Genomic DNA, 27,332 nt, shown 5'->3' with positions numbered 1-27,332 from the left:
GGGGCCTCCGCTCCGCTCGCGGCTCGGGGCGGCGGGGCCTCCGCTCGGCTCGGGGCGGCTCGGGGCGGCGGGGCCTCCGCTCAGCCCGGGGCAGCTCGGGGTGGCGGGGCCTCCGCTCAGCCCGGGGCGGCTCGGGGTGGCGGGGCCTCCGCTCGGCTCGCGCCTCGGGGCGGTGGGGCCTCCACTCGGCTCGCCGCGGCGCGGCCTCCGCTCGGCACGCGGCTTGGGGCGGCGGGGCCTCCGCTCCGCTCGCGGCTGGGGGCGGCGGGGCCTCCGCTCCTCACGCGGCTGGGGCGGCGGGGCCTCCGCTCGGCTCGCGGCTGGGGGCGGCGGGGCCTCCGCTCGGCTCGCGGCTGGGGGCGGCGGGGCCTCCGCTCGGCTCGCGGCTCGGGGCGGCGGGGCCTCCGCTCGGCTCGGGGCGGCGGGGCCTCCGCTCAGCCTGGGCGGCTCGGGGTGGCGGGGCCTCCGCTCCGCTCGCGGCTCGGGGCGGCGGGGCCTCCGCTCGGCTCGGGGCGGCTCGGGACGGCGGGGCCTCCGCTTGGCTCGCTGGCTCGGGACGGCGGGGCCTCCGCTCGGCACGCGGCTCGGGGCGGCTGGGGGCGGCGGGGCCTCCGCTCGGCTCGCGGCTCGGGGCGGCGGGGCCTCCGCTCGGCACGCGGCTGGGGCGGCGGGGCCTCCACTCGGCGGCGCGGCCTCCACTCGGCACGCGGCTGGGGCGGCGGGGCCTCCGCGCGGCTCGGTGCAGCGGGGCCTCCGCTTGTCTCGCGGCTCGGGGCGGCGGGGCCTCCGCTCAGCTCGCGGCTGGGGGCGGCGGGGCCTCCACTCGGCGGCGCGGCCTCCGCTCGGCACGCGGCACTGGGCAGCGCGGCCTCCGCTCGGCACGCGGCTCGGGGCGGCGGGGCCTCCGCTCGGCTCGCGGCTCGAGGCGGCGGGGCCTCCGCTCAGCCCGGGGCGGCTCGGGGTGGCGGGGCCTCCGCTCGGCTCGCGCCTCGGGGCGGTGGGGCCTCCACTCGGCTCGCCGCGGCGCGGCCTCCGCTCGGCACGCGGCTTGGGGCGGCGGGGCCTCCGCTCCGCTCGCGGCTGGGGGCGGCGGGGCCTCCGCTCCTCACGCGGCTGGGGCGGCGGGGCCTCCGCTCGGCTCGCGGCTGGGGGCGGCGGGGCCTCCGCTGGGCTCGCGGTTCGGGGCGGCGGGGCCTCCGCTCGGCTCCCGGCTAGGGGAGGCGGGGCCTCCGCTGGGCTCTCCGCTCTGGGGCTTGGGGCGGCGGGAGGGCAGGGCCTATACTCGGCTCGCTGCTCCGAGGCTAGATCTGGATAATAATATTTTAAAGACTCTGAAGACCTACAACAAACTAAGAAGTGTTTATTCATGAAAATTACTCAAGTTTGATTAGAGTTGTGTGAGTCTGTGCTGTGCTCTTACTTCCCGTGCCAGAAACCTGTCACTTAGACAAGGGACTTGCCTGACGTGAAGCAGAGTAAGTCAAAGAGGTGGCCTCCATGCTATGCAGACAGGGTTCTCTAGCCTGAGGTTGCAATGCTGTTTGGGGGAAACAAGGTAAGAGTAGCAAGGTACTTACCTGTAGGCTCTGAGAGGTCAGGGAGCCATCTGAATGTGATAAGCACTCCACAGAAGCTCCAGGTTTACCCGGGGCATGCAGTCCAAACTGAAGCTGGTTCAAGCCACCCACATACCTGTGGTTGCCAAGCCATGCGCATACACGCAAAGAAGCAAAAAGCTTGTTAGCAAGCAAAAACCAGGCAGTCTTGAAAATGACCCAAATGTTGTCTGCCGCCACCTGGCGGCCGCTTGAAAATGACCCAAATGTTGAATGGACTTGGAAGCCCACACAGATCCATCAGTAGAGGAGAAAGCATGAATAATGGGGTCTTCACACATCTGCCCAATCTTTGGCTAAATGTTAAAGAATGCAGGCACAGCAGCAACATGTAGGAAGCAAGACTTAAAAATTTAAGAAATGAACAGAGACATCAATGGCTGCACACTGCAGGAGAGACAGACTTCATAAATTTACTGGAGGCAAGTTATTAAGCAAAACAAGACAACCCCCTGGGGTGGAAATCAGAACCCCTAATTGCTACATTACCTGAAATTTAACAAGATTATAAAACAAAGAGATAAGAAAGGTGACCCTTACTACAAAAAGCATTAAGGAGAAACCATCTAAGTATTTCCAGATGGTAGATTCAGCAAAGATTTAAAAGCAGCTACATGGACATGGTCAAAGACTAATGGAAATAGTGTTGAAAACCATGATGAAAATGACACAACACATGAAGAGTCTCAATAAAAAGATATACAGGGGTGCCTGGGTGGCTAAAAAAAAAAAAAAAAAAAAAAAAAGAATGGATGGTCTATTCCCTACAGTTCTGTGGTCGTCCTGGACATAGTCCCCATTGGTTTTGAAAGCCAAGTGTCTTTCTTATGTATGTGTGTTCAGTTAACCGCTGTCTAGTACACCATTTAGTTTTTGATGTAGTATTCAATGATTCATTAGTTATGAATAACACCCAGCACTTCATGGAACACTACATCAATAACTTATGCAGTACTGTATGGTAACTAACATAACATAATAAAAAAGTTAGAAAAATCAGGGAAAAAAAAAAAAAAAAACCACCCAGTGCTCATCACAACACATGCTCTTTTTAGTACCTATCGCTCTGAAAGCCAAGTGTTTTGGAGGCTTATTTCTCTGGTGCAGGGCCCAGGGACTGGGGTGCCTGATATAGAAGACAAGTTCCTTGCCCCTCAGGAAAAGTTCGATATCTTTGAGATCCTTCTGATTGTGTGTTGCCCTGCCTGGAGTGGTGTTTTTGGTGAAAGCATGTCTCTGCTGCTCCTACCTATCTCAGTGTAGCTCTTTTATAATTTGTGGTGGAGGCACTGTTCATCTAGTTTTTGTTAGGGTCCGTTATCAAAGGAACGAGACTGAGACAAGGTGAAAGTTATTTAAAGCTTTATTTTGTGCCAAGTATTAGAAGTCAGACTGATTGGCCAGGGGAACGAGACTGAAACAAAGTTAAAGTTATGCAAAGCTTTATTCTATGCCGACTACTTTTTTTTTTTTTTTTAATTTCTTTTCAGTGTAACAGAAGTCATTGTTTTTGCACCACACCCAGTGCTCTGTGCAATGCATGGCCTCCATAATACCCACGACCTGGCTCCTCCAACCTCCCACCCCCTGCCTTTTCAAAACCCTCAGATTGTTTTTCAGAGTCCATAGTTTCTCATGGTTCACCTCCCCTTCCAATTTCCCTCAACTCCCTTCTCCTCTCCATCTCCCCATGTCCTCCGTATTATTTGTTATGCTCCGCAAATAAGTGAAACCATATGATAATTGACTCTCTCGGCTTGACTTATTTCACTCAGCATAATCTCTTCCAATCCCGTCCATGTTGCTACAACAGTTGGGTATTCATCCTTTCTGATGGAGGCTTAATACCCCATAGTGTATATGGACCACGTCTTCCTTATTCATTCATCCGTTGAAGAGCATCTTGGTTCTTTCCACAGTTTGGCGACCATGGCCATTGCTGCTATAAACATTGGGGTACAGATGGCCCTTCTTTTCACTACATCTGTATCTTTGGGGTAAATACCCAGTAGTGCAATTGCAGGGTCATAGGGAAGCTCTATTTTTAATTTCTTAAGGAATCTCTACACTATTTTCCAAAGTGGCTGCACCAACTTGCATTCCCACCAACAGTGTAAGAGGGTTCCCCTTAGCTGACTACATTTTACTGGTTTCTGGACTTGCTTTAAGTAAGTTTCTCTGGGGGGCAGGGTCAATTTAAGTTTACTGCATAAACAACAAAATGGCTATTTAACTGAGATGGAGTCGCTCTGGCTAAATAGGTCCTTACAGTTTTCAGGATTCTTTCAGAGGAGGGAATTATTGCATATGCAGCCATAGGTTTGTCATGTTTATGGAAGGAGGTGAGTTCATGATCTTTCTATACCAGTTCTAAAAATAATTTTTTAAATAAAATGAAACAAATGGGGGGCAAAGATTGCAAAATGGGGAAGTGGGGACCATTGTCTTTTTAAAAAAAGAGGGTGATCAGAGAAGTTTTTACTATCATGGTGCCTTTTTAGCAGAGGAGCTGGAAGTGAGGGCAGGGCCATGTAAATGTCTGGGAGAAGCATGTGAGGACAGAGCCAAAGCAAATAAGGTGAAAAGCTGTGACAGGTTTAGGGGGCGCCTGGGTGGCTCAGTGGGTTAAGCCACTGCTTTCGGCTCAGGTCATGATCTCAGGGTCCAGGGATCGAGTCCCACATCAGGCTCTCTGTTCAGCAGGGAGCCTGCTTCCCTTCCTCTCTCTCTCTGCCTGCCTCTCTGCCTACTTGTGATCTCTCCCTCTCTCTCTCTCTCTCTCTCTCTGTCAAATAAATAAATAAATAAATCTTAAAAAAAAAAAAAAGCCATGACAGGTTTAAAGAAGAGCTCAGAGACAAACTAGACAACACAGAGAAGGTAGAGATCAAGGAAGGGGGATTGCTGGGAAGAGTGGAGAGCCTGGTTAGCCATGGTAAACACTTTAGACTTGACTGCATGAATCAGGAAGTTCTTTTGGTGTTTTGAGCAGAGGGGTGGCACTGTATGTCTTGTTTTAGAAGTCTCACTCCTTCTGGTTTTTAAGAATAAACTGTAGAAGCATAAGGTATAAGCAGTAGAGGTCATCTAAGTTAGGAAATGAAAAAACCCCAGGACAAAGTGATAAGTTTTGGGTATGAGCAGGAGAGGGAGTTAGACATCGCTAGACACCAGTTAAAATTCTGAAATTGGGCCAGTGGGATTGATTGATATGAGAGATGTGGGATATGAGTTGGAAATTAAGGATGACACCAAAAATTTTTGCTTAAGCTACTAGGGGAATGGAGTTGCCATTAGCTGGAAGAAGAAAGATTGGAGGTGGGAAAAGATTCAAAGAGCAAGGATAGGAGATAAGGAAAGGTCAGATGGCTTCTAGACACTTGGTGTGAGCCAACCCATATGGAGTTAGACATATGAGAAGGAGTTCAGGGGTATAGGTCCAGGCTGGAAATACAAACCCGTGAGTAACCAGCATACCAATGGGATCTAAAGTCTCCAAGGAGCTAGAGAAAAGCAGAATGAAAAGATAGGGATAAATTAACAAAGAAGACACAGATACAGTGGCTCCTGAGGTAGGAGAGTTACCAGAGAATAGAGTGCCTAGAAGGCAAATGAAGACATCATTCCAATGAGGAGGTTTTGGTTTCCATCAATGTCAATTGTTGCTCTAGTGTTTGTTAAGATAAAGATTTTCAATTAAACTTTGGATGTAGAAAGTGGTCAGTGATTTCTTTTTTCTTAATTTTTAATTTTTTAAAAGATTTTATTTATTCATTTGACAGACAGAGATCACAGAGAACCAGGCAGAGAGAGAGAGGAGGAAGCAGGCTCCCTGCTGAGCAGAGAGTCCGAGTGGGGCTTGATCCCAGGACCCTGGGATCATGACCTTAGCCAAAGGCAGAGGCTTTAACCCACTGAGCCACCCAGGCACCCCATTTTTTAAAAATATTTTATTTATTTATTTGACAGAGATCACAGAGAAGCAGGCAGAGAGAGAGGAGGTATGATTTCTAAGGCAGGTATTTTGGTAGTGGGCTAGCCTGCTTGAGTGAGTTCTAGATAGAACTGGAAGAGAATGGCCAACAGGTACATGCAGATACAAACAAACTTGCAGCAGTCCTCTAGATGCGTATAGATAGCCAACAGGTGCAAAAAAAAAAAGCATACCAGCAGTGACCATTAGGAAAATGCAAATCAAAATGAAAGTGAGATATCCTCGCCTACCTGTTAGAATGGCTACCATCAAAAACAGAAGAAATAACAATTGTTGGTGAAGATGTGGAGAAAAGGGAATACTCATGCATTGTTGGTTTGACTGTAAATTAGTGAAGCCAGTATGGAGAACAGTATGGATGTAAGCCATGGTTGGAGTAATTCTATTATTATTATTTTAGAGAGGAAGGGGAGGGAAAAAGGAGAGGGAGAGAGAATCTTAAATAGGTTCAATCCTACAGCCCTAAGATCCTGACCTGTGCCAAAATCAAGAGTTGGACACTTAACTGACTAAGCCACCCAGGTGCCCCATTGTAGGAATAATTCTAAACACAGTCCTTCAAGATTCAGGTCTTCTTATTTTTCAATCAAACACTAATCTAGGTACCACTGTGAAGAAATTTTTGCAAATGTAATTAAAACTCTGAGTCACTTGCCCTTAAGACATAGACGTTATTCAGGTGGGCCAGACCCAATCAGGTGAGCTCTTTACACAGGCTTTGTCTGGTAAAAAGAAGGAAAGGTCAGAGAGATTTGAGGCACAGGGGGATTTGACATATCATTGTTGGCTTGAAGATAGAGGAAGACATAACAGAAAAAGTGGGGGTGGCCTTACAATCCTGAGTGAGGGCCCAAGATGACAGCAGGGCCATGTGAGATCAAGTTGTGTTTCAGATTCACCAGTATACCCACAAAGTTGTGATGATCTCATAGCAATGGATATGATTAATGAGGTCTTCTCCTCAAACATGCTAGGTTAACTTTGAACGTGATTCAATTTCACAATTATTTATTGCTTAATGTAACTCTATCTATAAATTGTTATTTGTATTTAGGCCATTCACATTAAGAGTGATTATTGATAGATACGTTTTTATTGACATCGAGTTACCTTTGAAGTCTTTCTTTCTGTAGACTGTCTCTATATTTCTGTTCAATGCTACTCTTGGGATTTTTCCTCTTTTATAGAACCCCCCTTAATATTTCCTGCAGTGTCGGCTTGTGGTTTCAATGTCTTTTAAGCCTTGCCGGTCTTGGAAACTCTTTATCTCTCCATCCATTTTGAATGTCAGTCTTGCTGGATAAAGGATTCTTGGCTGCATGTTCTTCTCATTTAGTGCCCTGAATATATCTTGCCATCCTCTTCTGGCTTGCCAGGTCTCTGTGGACAGGTCTGACGTTATTCTGATGGGCTTCCCTCTGTAAGTAAGGAGCCTCTTTGCCCTGGCGGCTTTCAAGAGATTATACCTACAATTATAACTTCTCAATTTGACTATCAGGTGTCGTGATGTTTTTTTGGAGTGTATAATCTTGGGTGGAGACCGTTCAGCCTCTAGTACATGAACGCTGGTTTCATTCGCGAGATTTGGAAAATTTTCATGAAGGACTTGTTCCACGATATCTTCTAGATTTCTTTCTTTCTCCTCCCCTTCAGGAATTCCAATAATTCTGACGTTGGAACGCTTCATGGCATCATTTATTTCCCTAATTCTGCTTTCGTGGGATCTAAGCTGTTTGTTCCAGGCTTCCTCCTGATCCTTTCTCTCTATCTGTTTATCTTCCAAATCACTAATTCTATCTTCTGTCTCAGTTACCCTAGCTTTGAGAGAGTTTAGATTGGATTGGAACTCATTGAGAGCATTGTGGACCTCCTCCCTGGTAGCTTTGAGCTCCGCCCTAACATTGTGAACATCCTGTCTGGTCGCTTTCAGTTCAGCCCTAATCAATTCTGTTTGGTCATCCATGGCTTTCTCCAACCTAGCTATTGGCTGGATAATTGTTAGCCTGAATTCTCTTTCCGACATATTGTCTATATTGATAGCCGTTAGCTCTATTGCAGAAGGTCCATCCTCTGTATTTTTCTTCTGTTGGGCATTCCTCCTCCTAGTCATTTTGGTGGGAGAAGACTGAACAGATGTAGCTGGATGTATCAACTCTGGTGCAGTCAAGGTGCACCCTGGAACACTTCCTGATCTCCGTCTCAGAGAGAAGCCTCAGTCTGGGTGCAGAAGCTGAATAAATTCCCCCTTGGACGCTGGCAGTGCAGGTTCCAAGTTAAAGACCCTGGGGGCGCAGGATCTTTTGCTCGTCCCCAAAGCCAAGGCAGTGGCGGCTGTCTGGGAGCTCCTGACCGCCAGAGAGGTTCCAAGCAGCGATCACACACTGAGATTTTGCCGCCAGCCCGGGCTGGGAGTGCCCGGCTTGCGCGCACCTCTTTTCAGAGGCGGCTGTGGGTCGGGCGCGCGTCTGGGGCACTGAGAACGGGGTGCTGGTCCGTAAGCCGCAGGCTGGGCTCTTGCGCGCCTCTGTCCGGGGAAGAGTTTCGCGGCGCGCGGCTTAGACTTTGAAACAATGGCCCGGGTCAAGAAGCGCCCCCGGGCCTTAGAAACCCAGGAGAGCTGGAGGGACGTGCGCGCGCATCTCAAGCTTTGTGGTAGGGCTAGTGCGCGTTCTGCAGACCGGCGCAGCTCCCATCCCCTCACAGGAGCCGGAACCCCCGCGCTCTGGGGCATGGTGGCGGCTTAGGGACCAGGAGCTGGTTTCACCGCCGCACTCTCTCTGCCTCCGCGCCGGGGAGGCCGTCTGGGACCGGGGACTTAAGCCCCTGTCCCTAGCCGCCCCGATTTCCACAATTTGCCCCCGCCATCCTTTGCTCTTTTGGAGTGCTTTCAACCAGTCTCCAAGTTAATGCTGGTCCCCAGACGCAGGGCACTCTCGCTCTTATCGGGGTATTACTTTTGCACCGGTCGCCTCTGGTGGCTCTCTCCCCCTTTTGTTTATCTTCCGATATCAGTCCGCTGTTCCCATTCAGATTTACCTGCTCACTGGCGTCTTCTGCCCCTGTAGAGATCCAGACGTGTATAATTCTGATCTCAGGCTGATTTCATGGGTGATTGGAGTTCTTTGGTAGGTAATCAGCTCGCTTTGGGGTACCAGCTGAAAAGACGCCTCTTCCTAGTATCCCGCCATCTTGTCCCCCCTCTTGTGAACACTTTTTAATGAAAATTTACCTTTAATAGTATATTCATTCATACTTTAGTTATTCTGAGTAAAAAGGAAAAGCATTCATTTTGCCCTTCCAAGTTTATAGACAAATCACACAGATTGATCCTTCATTATAAATGCACAGGTGGTCAATAGTAGAGCTATCCAATATTTTCCCAAGAAAAAACCTCTCTTTATGCTCATGAAAGTTTTGGAGAACCAGAGGGTTGGGAATGAGCTGGGGATGCTGGCAGTGGCTGGTGTAGAGCAGGGAGGCAATTCTCCAAACTCAAGTTCAGGTTGACTTGGCAGAAACCCCTGGAGAAAGAAAAAAGTTACTTGGGCATCATATCTGCTTATCAACCTTAATGGGCCATATTATGTAGAATAATGAAAGCAATATTTTCCAGCAAAAACTGGAATAGGTAATACAAACTTAAGGATGCTAAAATGCACACATGTATATACACCATGTAACATATACGGATATACGTGTGTGTGTACATCTGTGCATTTTTTCTTCTAGCTTTATTGAGGTATGATGGGCAAATAAAGATTGTATGGATTAAGGTTGTACAATGTGATGTTTTCACTTACCTACATATTGTGAAATGATTTCACAGTCATCTTACAAGTGAAACCAGGAAATCATACCACAGTTAAGCTAATTAAAATACCTATCACCTTATGTCTTTGCCCTTTTCTTGTGGTGAGAACACTTGAGATCTACTCTCCTAGCAAATTTCTATATATAATACATTATTATTAACTATAATCACCACTTTATGCATTAAATATCTAAAATTTATTCATCTGATAACTGAAAGATGTACTTCTGTATATTTGTAATTTAAATTGTTAGGCAGTAAGCATGCAGGCATATTTTCCTCTCTCTTGCACACTTTTCAAATAATGTCTTTAAACACTTTCAATAATTCAAAAATAATTTTCAAAGAGGGAAAATGCATGCAGTGTGATTGTTCACTACCCTTTTTTATATGAATTTATTAATAAACCAATGGTTCTCTGGACTTTTCAGCACATTAAATGTTAAAGTAAACAAGAGATAATTGTTTCTTATTTTTAGAATAGTAGATTTACAATATATTTGGTTGTTGCAAGTTGCATATTTAAATTATCTTAAATATATTCTTTGGTAATAGCTTTTTTTTTTCAATTTATTTATTTTCAGAAAAACATTATTCATTATTTTTTCACCACACCCAGTGCTCCATGCAAGCCGTGATGGTAATAGCTTTTTAAATGATTTTTTTGTCGTCATAAAGTAATACCTTAAGGTAAAATGCTTTTTAAGCTGTATTCTATAAACACTTAAGTTTTGTGATTAGTTTCAAAAGTGACAAGGATATTTGTATTTGACATATAAAATCAAAGACTTAGATTCAATAATTTGGAGTTTTCTTTGCATCATTAAATTTCAGTTGTTAATGCTGTTTTATCTTACAGATTTTTATCAAAACATATTGGCTACTTGGAAACCTTTTTAAAGATGTGATTAGACTGTTGTGATTCAGTCTTCAGGTAGATTGGAAAGCTCTACGACATGTGTCCATGAATAAGCCAACTTTTACTGATCCGTTTCATCAGGCACCAGACTAATTACAGGCAATGTGGTCACACATTCCTCCCTGGGCCTGCAAGGAGCTTTTTTTTATTAATTAATTAATTAATTTTTTAAAAAAAGATTTTATTTATTTATTTGACAGAGAGAGATCACAAGTAGGCAGAGAGGCAGGCAGAGAGAGAGAGAGAGAGAGAGGAGGAAGCAGGCTCCCTGCTGAGCAGAGAGCCCGATGCGATGCGGGACTTGATCCCAGGACTCTGAGATCATGACCTGAGCCGAAGGCAGCGGCTTAACCCACTGAGCCTCCCAGGCACCCTGCAAGGAGCTTTCAATGCGCTTGTGAGAAGCCTGCCATGATAGGCAGTGGCTGTCACAGGAGGGAGTGCAGGGGGTCTGGAGAATGCAGCACGTGGGACCTGACTCAGCTGGGGGGAGGATGGAAGTGCTGTGGAGTGAGTGGTGTTTGGAGGGAGGGCTGAAGAATGGGGTGTGTTCTCCTTGGGGAGGGAGAATCAGCTGGTTGCCCTGAGATCATTCCAAAATCCACATCCTCTAGCCGGACACCACCAGGAACACTCCTGTGAACAAGTTTTATCCAGAACAAGCTGGGCTTATTATTCGTTGCAACGAGGGAGGACATATACCATGGGGAACCAGGAGGTGTCTGGGGAGGAGGTGTTAGAAAAAAATCTGCTGTTGGTTTGGGTTTTGGTTGGGTAATTTGAGGGAAGGACGAAAAGTGGGGGGTCACTTTAGATTGGATTTAGATTTAGATTGGATGCTGAATCTAATCACATTTAATTGGATGCTGAGGGCAGAGGCAATTCTATGATATCAATAAATCTTATCTATAGGAGGGAAGATTATAGTCAGAAGAAACCATTACCGGTAATGAGGTAGATGTCACTCATATTAACGAAGAGAATGGAATGGGGTGCCTGGTATTTTGGGGGGTATTTGGGGGGTGATCTTTGTTTCTATACTTAAAAACAATTATGAGTTACCTTCATTTTGTCCCCCTTTATCATGATCTCAGAGTAACTTTTTCTGGCGTTGGTGTTCTGTGATACCCCTTGGCATTTATGTCCAAGTGGAGAGTAACACGGCCCTGGTGTGAATCAGGGCCACTTCTGGACATTAGCAGGACTGGATCTCCCCACCACCGTCCCATCAGTAAAGGGAACATGGGTAAGCTTTTACCCTCTATTGGGAGATATAATTCTTGAATTCTAGAAATCAGTGAAATGTACAGGTCTTCTAGCCAAACCTGTTCAGTGTATGGGGAGAAAGAGATTAATAGGTAAGTGCATTGCTGGCTTGGGTGTATTCTCTAAGATTGGCTTAACTCTTCCACTCCCAAATTTTATATTTATTTTGACATAGTAAAAATTCATAAATGTTAAAACCACCAAGATGATTTCAGTTCTTGCACTCTCTCTTAAGCACTGTGTCAGCCTGGGCCCTCTGATTCCCTTTGCTTAAGATTTCAATCTCTGACTTTTCACCATCCCATGGTTATTCCCTAGAAAGCTAGTGGACTGGTATCAGAGTGGAATGTTATAAAACAAAGAGGACATTCACAAAACACTTACTATAGAACAACATTTATTATAAAAATGTATAAGATGTATACAAATGTATAAATTATCATAAAAATAAATGACATTTATATAATAGAAAGGCATTTATTATATAAAGTCTGCTTGTAATTTGAATACAAAGGGTTTTTTAAAAAGATTTTATTTATTTATTTGACAGAGAGAGAGATCACAAGTAGGAGGAGAGGCAGGCAGAGAGAGAGAGGGAAGCAGGCTCCCCGCTGAGCAGAGAGCCCAATGCTGGGCTCAATCCCAGGATCCTGAGATCATGACCAGAGCTGATGGCAGAGGCTTAACCCACTGAGCCACTCAGGCACCCCTGAAAAGGGCTTTAATAAGAACTTGTTCACTGATATATTATCCATATGCTGAGTACAGACAAAAATGTCACCCCAATAAAAAGAACACAGACATGATAGTCCTTGAGAGTGGCAGAATTAAGTTAAAAGTAGGGTACTTCTCCCGAGATGGCAGAGGTCATTTTTTTTTCACATCTATAATTTATAGTATTTTTCACCATCGCTTTGTTTGTCGATACATCCATCATATATCATGTCTTATCATGTCATGCCATGAAATGTTTCGTTTGGTGCCTGTCTCTCAGGGAGTTGCACGACATTCATACTTCCTGTGAGTCTGTCCCCTGATGTCTGGCTTCACCTTGACAAGTACATCAGACTCTCCCAGTGTGGTGGGGATCAGAGAGTCTGAGAAATAATGACGTCCTTTCTGCAGAAGATAAGCAGGTAACATAGACAGTGCATCGTGGATGAACCAGTTAGACTCTCAGTTCAGTTCATTTTCTACATCTAGTGATACATTCAGGTGATTGATTCTGACATCGAATTGAAATACTTCTCTTTCTCCACTTGTGCTTCTCACATCATCCTCTATGGTGAGAGCTGACCGGCGCAGATGCTGCCTTCACCAGAACTGGGTCATTGGCTGACCTCGCTGCATCCTCGCTTACAGCCCTTACCTTGGGGTGTTTCCCAGCCTGTCTGTGCTTAAGTGCACTCACAGCAGCTGCTTGTCCTGTTAGCTAGAGGTCTGTCTTAATAAGCCAGCTTGTGAGCACCATCAGTGTTGTGTGCCCAAGGAATAGCCAATCCCTTTAATTTGGTCCAATGTATTTAGCCCCCTTGCTTCCTAGTCAAGTCACTGTGTCCATATACTTGACTGCAGGAATCCATTCTTTTCTGTCCCTAGAACTATTCACATGATCCAAAGCAAATAACATCTCCCAGTGGATTTTCCATTTTTTTACGTTGGGAAATACCTTCAAAATTTTACCTTGAAAGCAATAGGATACTCACAAAAATGTAATGGAAATGCAACCCATTGCATTCTTAACGATTCTCTTGAGTATGGTGTGTGTGATCTCTGCTAAATGCTGTCTGGGGTCCCCATGGCTTCTGAACCCTCCCCATACCTCCCGGAGGTCTGATGGTCCAGGAAGGGCATGAGGTTCCTTCACTGCACTCTAACTGAATCTCAGCTCCCTTTCGTTTCCCCTCAACACAACCCTCACCATAGGCTTGGGGTTTTATTTGTGCACAACTGTGCTGTGTTTGCAGGTGAATTGGGGCAGAATGGTTCACTCACCTCTGTGTCACCCAACACCCTGTCTATGAGGGGATGATCAAGGTTGCCAAGTTTGGTGAAACAGCCCTTCTGGAGTTCCATGGTTCTCATTCTTTCTGGACCAGCCATATACATGGTTTGGCTGATGGAGCCCAGAACCCATAGTTGTTTTGGATTCTGGATCAGCTTCTTAGAAAAGACTGGGAATCTTGTTCATGTCAGTGGTCTCTACATTTCTACCATTCTTTGAGCCCATAAAAATCTTTCAGAGTATGTAGCCTCTTATGTGTATGTGTTTATGTAAGTTAACTACATGCATCATAAGTCTACAATTTATATCCATGGCAAATCTTATATAAATACAGGGATTTTTAAAAAAATGAGATGAAAAAGTTTCCAAATGGAAGTTCTAATGTGTTCCTTCTGCACCCCTGTGTACTGTCCTGTCCAGTCACCTGGTGAGCCCCTCCACAAAAAGATCTCTGTTCGGGCCCATTATCAAAGGAATGAGACTGAGACAAAATGAAAGTTATGCAAACTTTATTCTACGCCAAGCACTAGAAGTCAGACTGACTGGCCAGGTCTGCCTCCAAAGAGAGTGACCCCATCCCGATCTCACAAGCTGGTATTATAGGGCATAACCACAGACCTCAAGGTATGTGGCTTCTATTGTTAAGGTGTTTACTCCCGGAATCGATACCTGGAACCGATACCAGGAACTAATGGGGTGTTTATTCCTTGAATGAAGTCCGTGGATGTAAACAACAATATGGCTACCTAGGCAATATGGAGTTGCTCTAGCTAAGCAGGCCCTAATAGTTAAACAGATTTTAACAATAAATTGGCCCTTACTGTCTCACTCTTAATGGACTTCCCAAGCCTCTCAGATGACAAAGCAGGGATGGTATCTCCAGGAACTGGGCTTTGTGTACTTTTGCCTCCAATCCTCAAAATCTTTGAGGACTACTTGGAATTGCAGGTGGATTCAAGATGCGGACAAAGGTACACTTTGTACACATTTTCAAGATGTGGACAAAGGAGTCCACCCAGAGGGAAAAGTGGAACACAATCCGTTGTACTTATTTTCATGAAAGTTAATAGATTTAATAGATTTAAATTCCCATTTGTCATTCTTTTCTTTTAGAGAAATATTACAAAGTGTCATTGGGGTGCCTGGGTGGGTCATTCGTTAAGTGTCTGCCTTCAGCTCTGGCTCGATCCCATGACCAAGCCACACATCAGGCTCCCTGCTGGGTGGGAAGCCTGCTTCTCCCTCTCCAGCTCCCCTGCTTGTGTTCCCTCTCTATTCTCCCTCCCTGTCTCTCACTGTCAAATAAAATATTTAAAAAACAAACAAATGAAAAACCAGACTGTGATCCAGAGAGGTTTCTATTCTCTGAAATTTTCATTATCTAAATGGCAAGATGACTTTTCCTTCCTTTTTTCCTCTCTGAAATAAGTGATATGTACCATTATTAGTGGTGGTGGAAATAATTTCCTTTAGGGATACCATCTGTCTGACTTAGGAAAGGGATCCTTTTACACTGCTCAAGTCGTGTAGCAGAGGAAGCACTGGATTAGAGTCATGTGTGGAAACTGAGTACCCATGTGGCTTGGGGAGACTCTCTGTGCCATGGGATCCCCATTTGTTAACTAGGTGGCTGGGATAAAGCAGAGACCAACACTACTGTGTGTGTGTGTGTGTTGGTAATGGTTCTTTGTCTCCCCTCTTCTCCTCTTCTTCCTTTCTTTACCTACTTTTTCATCTGAAGTCCGCAGTAAGTGTCTTACAATGAGGGAGGGTTCTGTGGGGAGGTGGTGGTGGAGGGCAGTGTCTTCGCTGTGTAAATTGAGGGAAGATAGGACACGCAGCAGGCTTTGGTCAAGTTCTGTTTCCTACTTATATTATGGGCACATTTTGTAAATGGTGTCCTGGCTATGGCCAAGAGACCTTAAACATGCCTGTCTGTCTTCATCTGCTCTCTGCAAATCCTTCCAGCCAACAGCCTGCAGCAGCCCTCCCAGTTTTAATGGCCTATGAATTGTGTACTTATTTGTGGGGCAAAAGTGTCTCAGCTTCCTACCTGAGACCTCCCACCTTTTCTTCTACTGAGAAAGGTTCAAAGTAATGGAATCACTTCCCAGAAAACGTTTGTGTTGGTTCCTCGCTTGCCCTTATTCCAAGTGGGGTAAGAATGGCTACTGACACTAACAAGACACATGTCCTATTTATCGCTTCTATAAAAATAGTCTGTCCCACAAATCTTTAAAAAAAATACTAATGCATCTGATCCACAGAACCAACTAACACACACACATAAAATTGCTGAGAGCAAAGAGCTGTGTCATCTCATTTCTTGTTATCAGGATGAGACAAGGCAGTGATGTTTTCTTTCAAAAGACAGTAAAGCTTCAAAAATTCCCATTTATTTTGTTAGAAGTTATATTATTTTATACCTCTTGCAAGAATTTAATTTTATTCTGACTAAAACCATGGTTTAGAAGTAGCTTAAACTTAAAAAAGAAAGTATCTTTTTTATGATTGTGGGATATTGTGGATGCAGGCATTTGTAGGGGAATGATGTGTTGTTTTGGTCATTAAATACTAATGATTGGACATTATAGGCTATGCAGGGCCACTTTCCATAGTTCCTGTGATTCAGTAACATGAGAAAGTATCATCAAGGGAGCAAATTTCAAAATGTTAATAACATTAATAACTGTGAGCCCATAAAATATTTTACTGCGTATGTTTTTTCTTAATTAAAAAACATATATATACCCACAGAACTGACACCAGCTCTTCCTCTCTTCTGAGAGAAAAGATTGTGGCATCATCACCTCAATGGGTGACCTGAGAGATTTAGGCATACACTTGAGATCTGTTATCTAGATCTTACCAAGTCATGGCACTAAACCGTAGCTAAAACTGGACAAATAAGAGTTCTTCCCTCATTAGATGATGGCAAAGTTTTGTTTTCAGTTTCTGATTCTTTAAACTGTGCGTGGGAGCTCAAGCAATGAAAATCTGTGAAGGAAAGGATTTTTCAGGTTTACATGGGGAATCTAAGTCTTTTTCATAAGTAATTAAAAAATACACAAGGCCTTTTATCTGTAGAGCACAACTGCACTGCCAGTTTGTTAAGTGGCTTCAGATCCATGCGGGGCCTGTCACTGGGTGGCTGCTTGGGCTCCTAAGGATGGAGGTGAGGCCTCTGTTCAAGGTATGTCTTTGGTGTCTGCAGGGCACTGGGAGGCCTCTGTGTGGGTTCTGCAGAGCTGTGTGTGGGTATTCAGATCATTTTCTGAGGTGTGTCTGAGAGAAATCTGTGTGGATCTCTGTCACAGGTCTCTGTGAAGTCTCTTGGTATTGTTCACTGTGAGAGTTTCTGCATAAGGTATGTGTGGGAGGGCCTTGAAGATCATCCCTGGAATGGTGTTCATGAGGGCTCTTGATGTTGGCCCCTGTCAGAGGTCTCTGTGTAGGATCTGATTGGGCTTTGTGTGGGTCTCTGTGGGAGGTCTCAGTGTGGGTCTCTGTATGAGTCTCTGTGGGAGGTCTTGGTGGGTCTCTGTCAGAGGTCTCTGCACAAGGTCTTTTGGCATGGGGCTTTCCCTTTCTGGCCTTCTTGTACCATCTGGCAGGAGAAGGGCAAGGGGACTTGCTCCTTCCTGTTTCTGGCTGTTCCACCAGCCTCCTGTCCACGGCACTTCTACCAACAGGAGTGTGGGGTGCACGTCCGACTTGTGGGACTCTCTACCATGTGAGCTATGTGTGAGGGGCCCTAGAGGATGATGTTGGGCTGGGAGCGGGGCACACGGTGGGGGGAGCCTCCTGGACTGCACCCTCATTCTGGACACGTCCTTCTAGCCGGTGGTGGGTCAAGCCCCATCTTGTCCTCCTGCCCTTCTGAGCTCTGAGGTAACCATGACCAGGAGCCAGGCCAGTCCCTTGGCCTCCGAGTCCCCCCCCCAGTCCCCTGGGAGCCATCCTTGGGCCACACGTGTACGTAAAGGTCACAGACCCCAAGTCTGTCCCGGGGCCCGCAGTCCTACAAGCTTATCAAATTGTGCAGAACTTAACTTCTCTGCCTGAAGGCCTTGCTGCCTCTGGGAACCTGGCTTTCCATGTGGGAGCTCAGGTGGCTTCTGTACAACCCCCGCCCCACCCTCTCCACAACCCCACCCCTGGACTTGGCAGCTGGAGTGGGGTGGAAATCCTGTGGGGACAGTCCCAGCGCCTCTAACTTCTCCCCTCTGGGCCTGTAGGTGGCAGTGGGACACCAAGGGTCTTCAGTTGTCACACCAGGCATGGGCTTACCCTGACACTTGGCTTCCTTCCTGGCCTCCCACCCTAAGTGCAGGGTCCCCCTGCCCACAGCCACACCCTACCCATCCCCCAGAAGGGGAAGGGGGTGCTGGTGAGAAGGCCCCTTCAGTGCCCTGGGGCTGGGCAGGCTGGGGATCTCTGGCACCACACACACCCTCAGTGCTGGGAGCGAGCTTGTCCCTTGCTGCTCCGAGTGTAAGAGGGGCTGGCTGCATGGAGCTAAGATGAGATTATCTGGGAAGAGAAGGCTCCTGGGGTGGCCGTCCTCTACTCCCCACAGGATACGTGGATGGGGGCAGGATTTCTCACCTCTGCCCTCAGGGCCAGCCTTGCGTCTCCCAACTGCGGGCCCCACTCTGACCTAGGACTCTGTCTTCCTGGAGCCTGAGTGGGATTTCTGTCTCAGAAGACCCTCCCTACAACCACACAAATTTCAGGTGGAAGGAAAGCAGGAGAGGATGGGCAGAGCAAGGTCCCACTCTGGGTCTTGTTCACCTTGTCGTGGAAATGGAAGGTGTGTGAGGAAGGGGACGGGGTGGACCCCAAGGTCCCTGGCCCTCCAAGGCCCCATCCTTCTGGAAGCCAAAGCAGGCCTTTGGGGAGAGAAAACCCTGATCCCCTCCACCCAAGCAGGGCACACACAAAGTCCAGGACCACTCATGAGAGGAAAAACACCAAACATGTATTTTCGGGAAACAAAATTTTGGCACGGGGAAGTTATTAGCACACAGAGGATGTGCTAATATGAGAAAAAATGGTCTTTCTTTGCATATACTCGATTTTTTCTTGAGGGAAATCTTTCTGACCAGGAAAGATGTGTGAAGCGTTCTCTGCCTGATAGGTTGAGGCATATTTTCGAAAACTGCGTGTAGGATAATGGAGAACTCGACCTGAGACACCTGCCACCATCGGCTGGTGCTGGCTGGGTCTGCCTGGGGGCCCCAGGTTCCTGGGGAGGCTTTTCCATTCACCATTTCTGTCTCTGGCCAGCTGGCTCTTGCTAGGGCAGCTATGGCCCTTGGGGGTACCTTGCTGATTGGAGGCTATTCCTCCCATCACTCTCTTCTGGTCTGTAGAGGCGAAAGCCCTGTGGGGGCAAGAATGCCTTTGTACTGGGGCCTGCAATTCCTTGTGCTGATACATCTCTGAGGCCCGAATTCCTTGGTGGAGTCGCAATTTTTCCACCAGAATTTGTCCCACAGCTGTCACTACCGTCTGAGTTTCGGCAGCCCTGTTGTCCATAACCAATCTGCTTCTGACTGGTACCAAGCTCTGGGCAGAAGCCGATGCAGGCTTGCTTTTTTGAAGGGGGACTTCCAGTCCTTTGCTTTTTTTAGTGGGATTAAGGCACTGCAGAAAATTCTTCATCCTTTGTCTAAAGTGGCTTTCCGGAAAAACATGTCCCTTTTCTGGTGGCATGAGCTGGAGGTATTTGCTCCCAAGGCTCTCTCCTGATCCTCTGACCTGGGGAGGGTGGCCTATCTTGCTAGCTTGGGAAGCCCTGATTGCCAACGGTTCTGCACACCTGTCTTCATTCTCTTCTGGTTTGGGTCTCTTCTGGTCCTTTCCCTCATCAGTGGTCTCATTGTTGCTCTGGCTGTCACTTGGTTCCTCAACCTTTGGTCCACAGGGCTCTTGCTGCCCCTCACTGCTTAATCCACTTGAGCTAAGGTTATGTGACACTGGGGAAGCTGGTGTCTCTCCACTGGCACGTTCCATTTGGGAACAGGAGGGTGACTCTTGAGTGGTCAAGCTTTCTGCAGCAAGGACAGCATTAGTGTGAGTGTCTGGTGGGAGCACATTGGTGCCACTGTCTTCAACAAGCATACAAGTGGAAAAGTCTGGGAGGAGGAGGTCACTGGGAGAATCTTGAGGAAGCTCACTAGTGGTAGGGCCTTCAGGCTGGTTCTCCGACTCTATCTTCTTTTGGAGCTCAACCTTACTAACCTTTGTTTCAAGGCTTACCTCCTCTGGATCTTGAGCAACCAACACTGTAGATGGTGAGGGGCTTTTCCTAGCACCTGGATATCCTGATCTCAGATCCACATAAATGGCTGGTTTGTTGGCCAGCCCACTGGGTCTTAAGACAACTTTCCAAGCAGGGGCCTTCTTGGCCTCCATAGCCTCTGTGGCCCCTTCAGACCCTGGAGTTTGGGACCTGAGCTTCATCTTCAGTGTTGCTACCATGTCTGGTGAGGCCTGACCCCCACTCTCTTTTAGCTCATTCCTGGCCATTTCTAAACTTGGACTTGGTTCCAGGTTGTCTTTCTTGGCCCCCATACCAGTCTTGCTGTGCAGGTTTCTGTTTGGGAGGCTGATAGTGGAGGCCCAAGAAGGTGATCTGCCCTCCTGTCTTGATAAAGACGTATTTGAGGACTGATGGCCATCACCAGGTAAAATCCTTCCCAGGGCCTGCTGGATTTGCTCACGTATGGGTGAGGGAACAGGCAGGGGACTCCCTGAAGTGGAATCAGACTTTTCAGTTATACCCTTCTCTTCTGGATGGGGCTGAGGTGGTTTCCCCAAGAACTTGTAAAATTTGGCTTTTGAGGGGGCCCCAGGTACAAAGGTGGCTGAGCATGGAAAGGGGGACTGGGGAAAAGGCAAATGTTGAGCTTCAAGTAGTTTGAGATCTATGGGCTCAACAGTTTGGAGAGGTAGGTCCCACTTATGCCTCACTTGAAAACTTATGATGTGAGTTTCCAGCTTCTGCTGAGTGTTAGGACAAAGGAAGGACAGCTCATGGGAGGTGTTTACGTAGAGCTCCTGATCCTTTAAGTGTGCTAGATTTCTGATAGCCATGTGGGGTTGGGACTTGGGAAAAGCATGGCTGGCCACAAACCAGGATCGACGCACAGTCACAGAGATCAGACCTTTACTGATATGTCCTAATTTCCTGTGTAAATGAACCTTTAAAGTTCTTTCTCTACGTTTCTTGTCTTGGCCCCTGGCTAAGTATTTTCCTGGATCACCCTCTAAGGCCCCTATTAAGGGTCTTCCAAACCCCTTCTCAGAGTTGGTTCCCAGAACCTTCACTGGGAACCTAGCTGAGATCCTGGAGAGACCTGTTGGTGTCCTCTTCAGACACTGCCATAAACCCTTACCAAAGTTCTTCTCTAGTTTGAATCTTGCTTTATACTTCCTGTGGTATCTGGACCTGGTCCTCCATGTAGCTTGGCTGCTTTTACCTTTAAACACAAAGGGCCTTGAGAGCCCCTGCTCTCCCTGTGCCTGACTCACTCCCAGGAATTCATCCTGAGGCCACCTCAGTTCTAGAGAGAGCTGAACCTTGTGGGGCAAGCTGCTTTGCTGTTTATCCCTGCTGAGCTTCCTCTGAAGCTGTGGCTTCTGGATATTAAAGATGACAAAGTCCCCTTGAAAGGTAGAACCTGATCTGTGGGCCCGGGAGGCCTGGTGGTCCTCCAGAAGCTTGGGAGGGACTTGGCTAAAGAATTTTGGAGATCTTTTCTCCATAGTGGGTAAAGTTTTCCCCCTTCCTTGTTGCTTTGGCAACAAGGGCCACTCCAGATGTTGCATTTTAGTTGGGGTAAAGGATTGTGTCTTATTCTGGGATGTAGCAAAAGATACCCTACTGGTCCTCCTCTGGGATGGGAGAGAAGGTGGTCTTATTGGGACAGAGGGTGCAAGGGGGACTTGGGGCTGGGGCAAGGTTAGCATTGAGGGTTGAGTTTGGATCCCACGGTGGAACAATGGTGGGGCATGGGAAAACTGTGAAGATACTTGATCCTGGTTTAGAACTGGCAAGCAATTAGAGGTCCCATTGAATAAAACAGAGGGAGACTGTAGTGGAGAAGAGTGAGTAGAAAAAAAGGCAGTGGTCACCAGGGACTCACTGTGCAGAGAGGGGAGACCCCAGAAGAGCTGGCTGCGTTTCCAGTGCAAGTGGTCTTCCAAGACCTTGGGAGATGAGAATGGCTGAGTTTGGGCCAGTGGCTCTGCTTTGTTTTTCATGTTCCAGAAGGAACCCAGCAGCTTCCACAGAGTCCCCCAGAAGCTCACATGGTCGTCTGGGCACCACTGTTTGAAAACTGACCCAACCATTTCTTTCTCCTTCCAACTCTTCAGTTCTACCCTTTTGCTGATTAGCAGTTCAAGGAGCTTCTGGACATCCGGATTGACAAACGAAGGGTTATGAGTCTCTATCTGCCTGTTAGTAAGGCCACCCCAGAACAAGGCATCTGGTGGGTGGCAGGACACGTGTTCTTGCTGGCACTTGTGCTGTAATGTTCCAGGCAAGAACAAGGACTTGGTACTTTTCCACCACCAGGAAAAGGATAAAATGGGGTAGCTGGCATGGCCAAGGCCTGAGATGGCTGGAATGAGAGAGTCCCAGTTGGAATGACTTGGAAGAAAGTTCTTTCTCACTGTGTCTGGTAGGATTTTTTTAAAGTTAGTTTGCTCTTCTTGAGGTCTCGCTGGCAGGGTGGAGGCCAGAGGCCGAGGGGGCCCTGTCAGCGGAGCACGAGCAGGTGATGAGGCCACGGCAGGAGGAGCGCCTTCCACAGGCTCCCTGCATGGCTGACAGGCTCCAGCTGGCGCCCCTTGGCGCACCTGACCAGGGGCTGCTTGATGTAAGGACTGGTGAAAGCCCCCCTGGTCAGAGAGCCTTGTCAGGTGGCTGTGGGAGACAAGAGGTGTGAGCTGTCCCTGCAGCAGCCTGGGGCTGGGAGGGGACCCCATGGCCCTCCACGCCCCACACCCACATCACAATGCCCCTGCTGTCACCTCAGCCTGGGGCTTTGGTCACAATCTGTCCCATGGCTCCTCCCAGCACCCCCAAGCAGCCCCAGAGGCTGTTCCCTGCAGCCCTGGGGGTCACATCACAGACTCGGGGAGGCCCACCCAGGGGATAAGGGAACAGATTCATTACCTTTGCAGAAGGGAGACTAAACTGTGGAACTCTTCCAGCTCATGCAGGCAATTTCTGCAAGCTGGAAACAGGAGACTGGGTCACAGGGGAAGGGGGGCCCAGATGTCTTACAGGAGACTGGGTATAATGTCCCTTTGGGGGATTGGACTTGGAAGCCCCAAACAGCACTGTCCAAGGTCACGTGCCCACACGGTGATTACAGGGTTCATTTTGGGGATCGCTTTGTCTTTTCCAAAGTGTTTTCTCACTCATGACCTTGCTGGGGGAGGAAGGACTGCATGGCTTCACAGAGGAATCTGAGCTGAGTTGAACAGCTTGTCCACAGTAGGAGCAGGAGGTCCCGCCCCCAGTCTAGGCCCTGGGGCCCCTGCTGGGCGACACCCATTTCCAGCCCCTCAGGGCTTTGTTCTGGTGCGGAATCCGGGAAGCCTCTGGGTGGGTTGTGATCTCCCTCCCAGGAGCCCCCAACCCGCCTCCCAGGGCTCTGTTTCCTGAAGGATGGGCTCAGGCCCTGGTGTCTTGGGAGATGGTGGGGCCGGGCTTCAGAGCAGGGGGCACAGTGTAATTGGGGCATGCAGGGGTGAGTGGTGGACACTCACCTTTCAGAGTCTGGCTTCTCTGGCTTCTTTTGCTCCTCCTCCATGGCTCTGCTTGGTACTGAGATAAGAGAACATGGGGAGGCTGGGACCCCCAGCCCAGCAGCAGGTGCTCACTGCTCATGAGTAGTTTGACTTCCTACATTTAACTAAGCGGGTGGGCGGACTGTGATTTTCTTTAGTTTTACTCATTTCCTTTTCAAAATGGATACAAATATTTCCAGTTTTCCTTCTTTGAAGAATGTACAGAAGGATATCCTATGTGAGAAGTTTGCCACTGTTCCTCTGCTCAAGAAACACACACAATACCAGACCTGGTGGCACAACTGGACTTTTTCACATAGGACCCCACTTTCCAAGGCCAGAGCCCCACTCTAGCTGCTGCTTGGGACCTCCTGGGCTCAGTACTGCCCTCAATCAGCCCTGAAGGGGGAATATTCACCTGAAATATCTGTCCTGGGACGGTGGCTGGTGACCCAGTGCTCAGGGGCCTGACCTCCACTAGAGAGGCAGCTTTTAGCCTCTGGTCCTTGGCCACCGGTCACTGTGTTTGGGACACTGCCCTGGACCCCTCCACCACACCTGGATTCTGGCCCGAGATCTTCAGGGAGAAATCCTCGTGTCCCTCTAACCCCTGCTGAGTCTGGCTTGTCCTGGATGGATGGTGGTCTATGAAAGACCCCGAATATAGACACCCTTCCCCCAGCCGTTGATTAACTAATCACTCTTTTGCTTTTCTGTAACCGCTTGGCTACACCCTTCCCCCAGCCATTGATTAACTAACTGCTCTTTTGCTTTTCTGTAACCGCTTGGCTGTAAAACATCCTACCACCACCCGCCACCTTATCACAAAAGCAGGAAAGAGAACAAAGGACAGAAAGTCTCTAGCCCGCCCTGTTGTTTCGGGAGTTGAAGGAACTAACAGCTGTGACCTCAGATAACCCACATTGTGTTTTAAAACAATCAATAGGATCACCACTCCCTGATATGAGGGAGTGGTGATCCTATTGATTGTTTTAAAACACAAAGTGGGCAACATGGGGCCTTAAGTGGGTAGGAGAAGAATCCATGAAACAAGATGGGATAGGGAGGGAGACAAACCATAAGTGACTCTTAATCTCACGAAACAAACTGTGGGTTGCTGGGGGGAGGGGGGTTGGGAGAAGGGGGGTAGGGTTATGGACACTGGGGAGGGTATGTGCTTTTGGGTAAATTGGAAGGGGAGATGAACCATGAGAGACTATGGACTCTGAAAAACAATCTGAGGGGTTTGAAGTGGCGGGGGGGTGGGAGGTTGGGGTACCAGGTGGTGGGTATTATAGAGGGCACAGCTTGCATGGAGCACTGGGTGTGGTGAAAAAATAATGAATACTGTTTTTCTGAAAATAAATAAATTGGAAAAAAAAATAAAACAATCAATAGGAAACCTGTTGCTTAACCATTGCTCCTGTACCCCTTTTTTCTTGCCCTATAAAAAAGCTTGTAACAAGAAGCCCGGGCGCGCTCAGCTAGCTGGTGCTGCTGACCGCCCGCAGGCGCGTCTGTGAAGAATAAACCCTCTTGCTTTTGCATCCAGTGGAAGTCTGGTGTCCGATTCTTGGGTGGTGAAGTCCGAGGGTCTTTCAGTCTACTCTCTCCTGAGAATACCCATTCTATTCTTTCCCATTTCAGGGGTCTTCCCAGTGACTCAGAAAAGTGGAAAGAATAATAGAAAAGAAGATAGAATCACACTCTGCTGGGTCTGGGCCGAGGGTTCCTTACCTTCCTGCTCTTCTTGTGCTTCTTTCCTGGTGGTGAGGATGGATCATGCTGGAAGTAGGAGAGGAAAAAGACAAAGAGCCCTATCCCACATACAAGGGCAAAGATGATATTAACTGCCCAGATAATGGGACTGGAGCTCATCCAACCATTAAAAAAGAATTCCTGAGGGAAGAGATAATTTTCCATCTCTTCCCTCATCAGACATTAATGTCTGATCGCATTGCTGCCCTCAGGCAACCGAGCCCTGAGAGTTAGCAACTAATCAATCGCACTGCTGCCCTCAGACAACTGAGCCCTGGGTGTGGAGGTGCAGATACAAGCCCCAGGCCCACATCACAGAGCTATTGTCTGGTCACAAAGGGCTCCTGAGGGAGGGGGAGGGGACAGAAGAGAAGCAGCCCCTCCCCCACCCTGTGGCTCCATCCCTCCGCCCTCCCAGGCCTCCAAGTTCCTCCCCTCAGCAGACACCAATCTCTTCTCTGTATCTATGAATCTGAGTTTCTTTTTTTTTTTTTCCAATTCTACATACAAGTGAAACTATATGGTATTTGTCTTTCTCTTATTTTATTTAACAAGGTATTCTCAAGGTTCTCCATGTTACCACAACCATCACCATTTCATTATTTTTTATGGCTGAATATTATATTGATGTGTGTGATATCTTTATCCATTCACCTCAGTATACATGATTCATTTAAGACTGATGTTTTCTTATTGACTTTCTGTGTGGATGACTTTTCCATTGATGTAAACTGTTGAAGTTCTATACTGTGGGGAACCACATGTTTAATGTTTTTGATGTCACAACCTTTTTAAAATATAAATATTTTAACTAACTATTGTAGTTTTAGTTAAACATATTATTTTTGTCTTCACTCTAGCTTTATAAGTGATTGCCTTGTTTTTTTTTGTTGTCCATTGTCTGGTTTGTCAGGGACCAAGAAAGTCCCCAGCAGTAGTGGGCTCTGGATGGGGATTTCTTGGCCTGTGGTTTTCTTTGCCTTGTTTTTTTGTTGTCTGTTGTGTTGTTTGTTGTATTTGGAGAAATGGGACAAGCGGAGAGTAAGGGACCTGTGACACCCCTAGGTCTTGTTCTCGAACATTTCAAGGATTTTCAAGGTAAAGCCACCCAGTCGGGTGACAAGGTTTCCCCAGGAAAACTAAAAACACTGCCAGTTAGAGTGGCCCACAGGGTGGCTGCCGGAAGGAACGTTTGCCTAGGCTCAGATCTATTCAGTGAGGTGTTCGATCTACATCGAGACCAAATACCGTACATTGTGGCCAGGTGATATCTGATAGAAGAGCCATCGTCATGGCTCAAGTCCCACCTTCCCCTGCTAATGAAACCATCTCTCTCCCTCTAAGGCAGGTCAGAGCACCAAAGCCAGAACAGACAGATAAGGGGGAACCAGGGAAGAAGAACGTCCTACCCCCATCGGATGTGGAGGATGTGGAATTCCCCCTCCCCATCTGTCCCCTAAACCTGACTCTCAAGTCCTGAGATGCCCTTACCAGTCCACCTCAGATGCTGTTGGGGTCCACCTATGGGACCACCAAACAGAGAGACCGCCCTGATCTTTCCCCTTTCCTCTATGCCCCTCTGCCTCCCTTTACCTCACAAGTACTGTTGGCGCCAATGCTGCCTCTCCATGAGGTTGCTCTACCATATGGGAGAGGGCACCTCCACCTAACCTATATCCCTTTCTCCTCTTCTAACATCTATAACTGGAAGGCCCAACACAAATCCTTTTCTGTCCTCCCTGAGGACTTAATTAGTCTCTTGGAGACTGTCTTTCTTATCTACCAACCTACCTGGGTGGATATTCAACAGCTCCTTATGGCTCTCTTTAATGCGGAATAGAGGGATCGCATCATGCGAAAAACCCATAAGGTGAAAAGCGAGAGACTTGGCAGGGACCTCGATCCCTGCCAAATGGAGGACTACTGCCTGAGGGAACCCCGCAACTGGGATCTAAACTCCAATGAAGGCAAGGAGACCTTACGTTTCTACCACCAGGCTCTATGGGAGGCCTCCGTGCAGCTGCAAGGAGATCCATAAATTTATCTAAAACTGGTACAGTGGCTCAAGGTAAGAATGAGTCTCCAGGAGCTTTCCTAGAAAGGCTTATTGAAGCCTATAAAATGTATAGCCAGATCGACCCTAGGGCACCCGA

General features: G+C 47.8%; 2 protein-coding genes across 5 annotated transcripts in view; one reads left to right on the top strand and one right to left on the bottom strand.

Annotated features, from left to right (window-relative positions):
* LOC122900622 (protocadherin-15-like) overlaps nt 1–27,332 on the top strand; it is a 213,162-nt gene that overhangs the window by 157,781 nt on the left and 28,049 nt on the right. Inside the window, exon 7 of one of the 4 annotated variants that reach the window (XR_006383276.1) lies at nt 25,069–25,238. The exons of the other annotated variants lie outside the window; for them this stretch is intronic. The gene's annotated coding sequence lies outside the window, so the exon portion shown is untranslated. Of the gene's footprint in view, nt 1–25,068; nt 25,239–27,332 lie in introns of those variants that run through there. 4 annotated transcript variants of the gene reach the window in all.
* Nucleotides 18,631–25,431, bottom strand: LOC122900624 (spermatogenesis-associated protein 31E1-like). The gene is made up of 5 exons (XM_044239394.1): nt 25,159–25,431; nt 23,401–23,458; nt 22,802–22,862; nt 22,280–22,549; nt 18,631–22,045 (listed from the first exon to the last, which is right to left on the bottom strand). The coding sequence occupies exons 1-5, from the start codon at nt 25,354–25,356 to the stop codon at nt 18,631–18,633; spliced, it is 4,002 nt and encodes a 1,333-aa protein (XP_044095329.1). The 5' UTR covers nt 25,357–25,431.

The sequence above is a fragment of the Neovison vison genome, chromosome 2 (assembly GCF_020171115.1).
Source record: "Neovison vison isolate M4711 chromosome 2, ASM_NN_V1, whole genome shotgun sequence".
Lineage (NCBI taxonomy): Eukaryota > Metazoa > Chordata > Mammalia > Carnivora > Mustelidae > Neogale > Neogale vison.
This window is presented reverse-complemented; position numbering and strand designations above follow the sequence as displayed.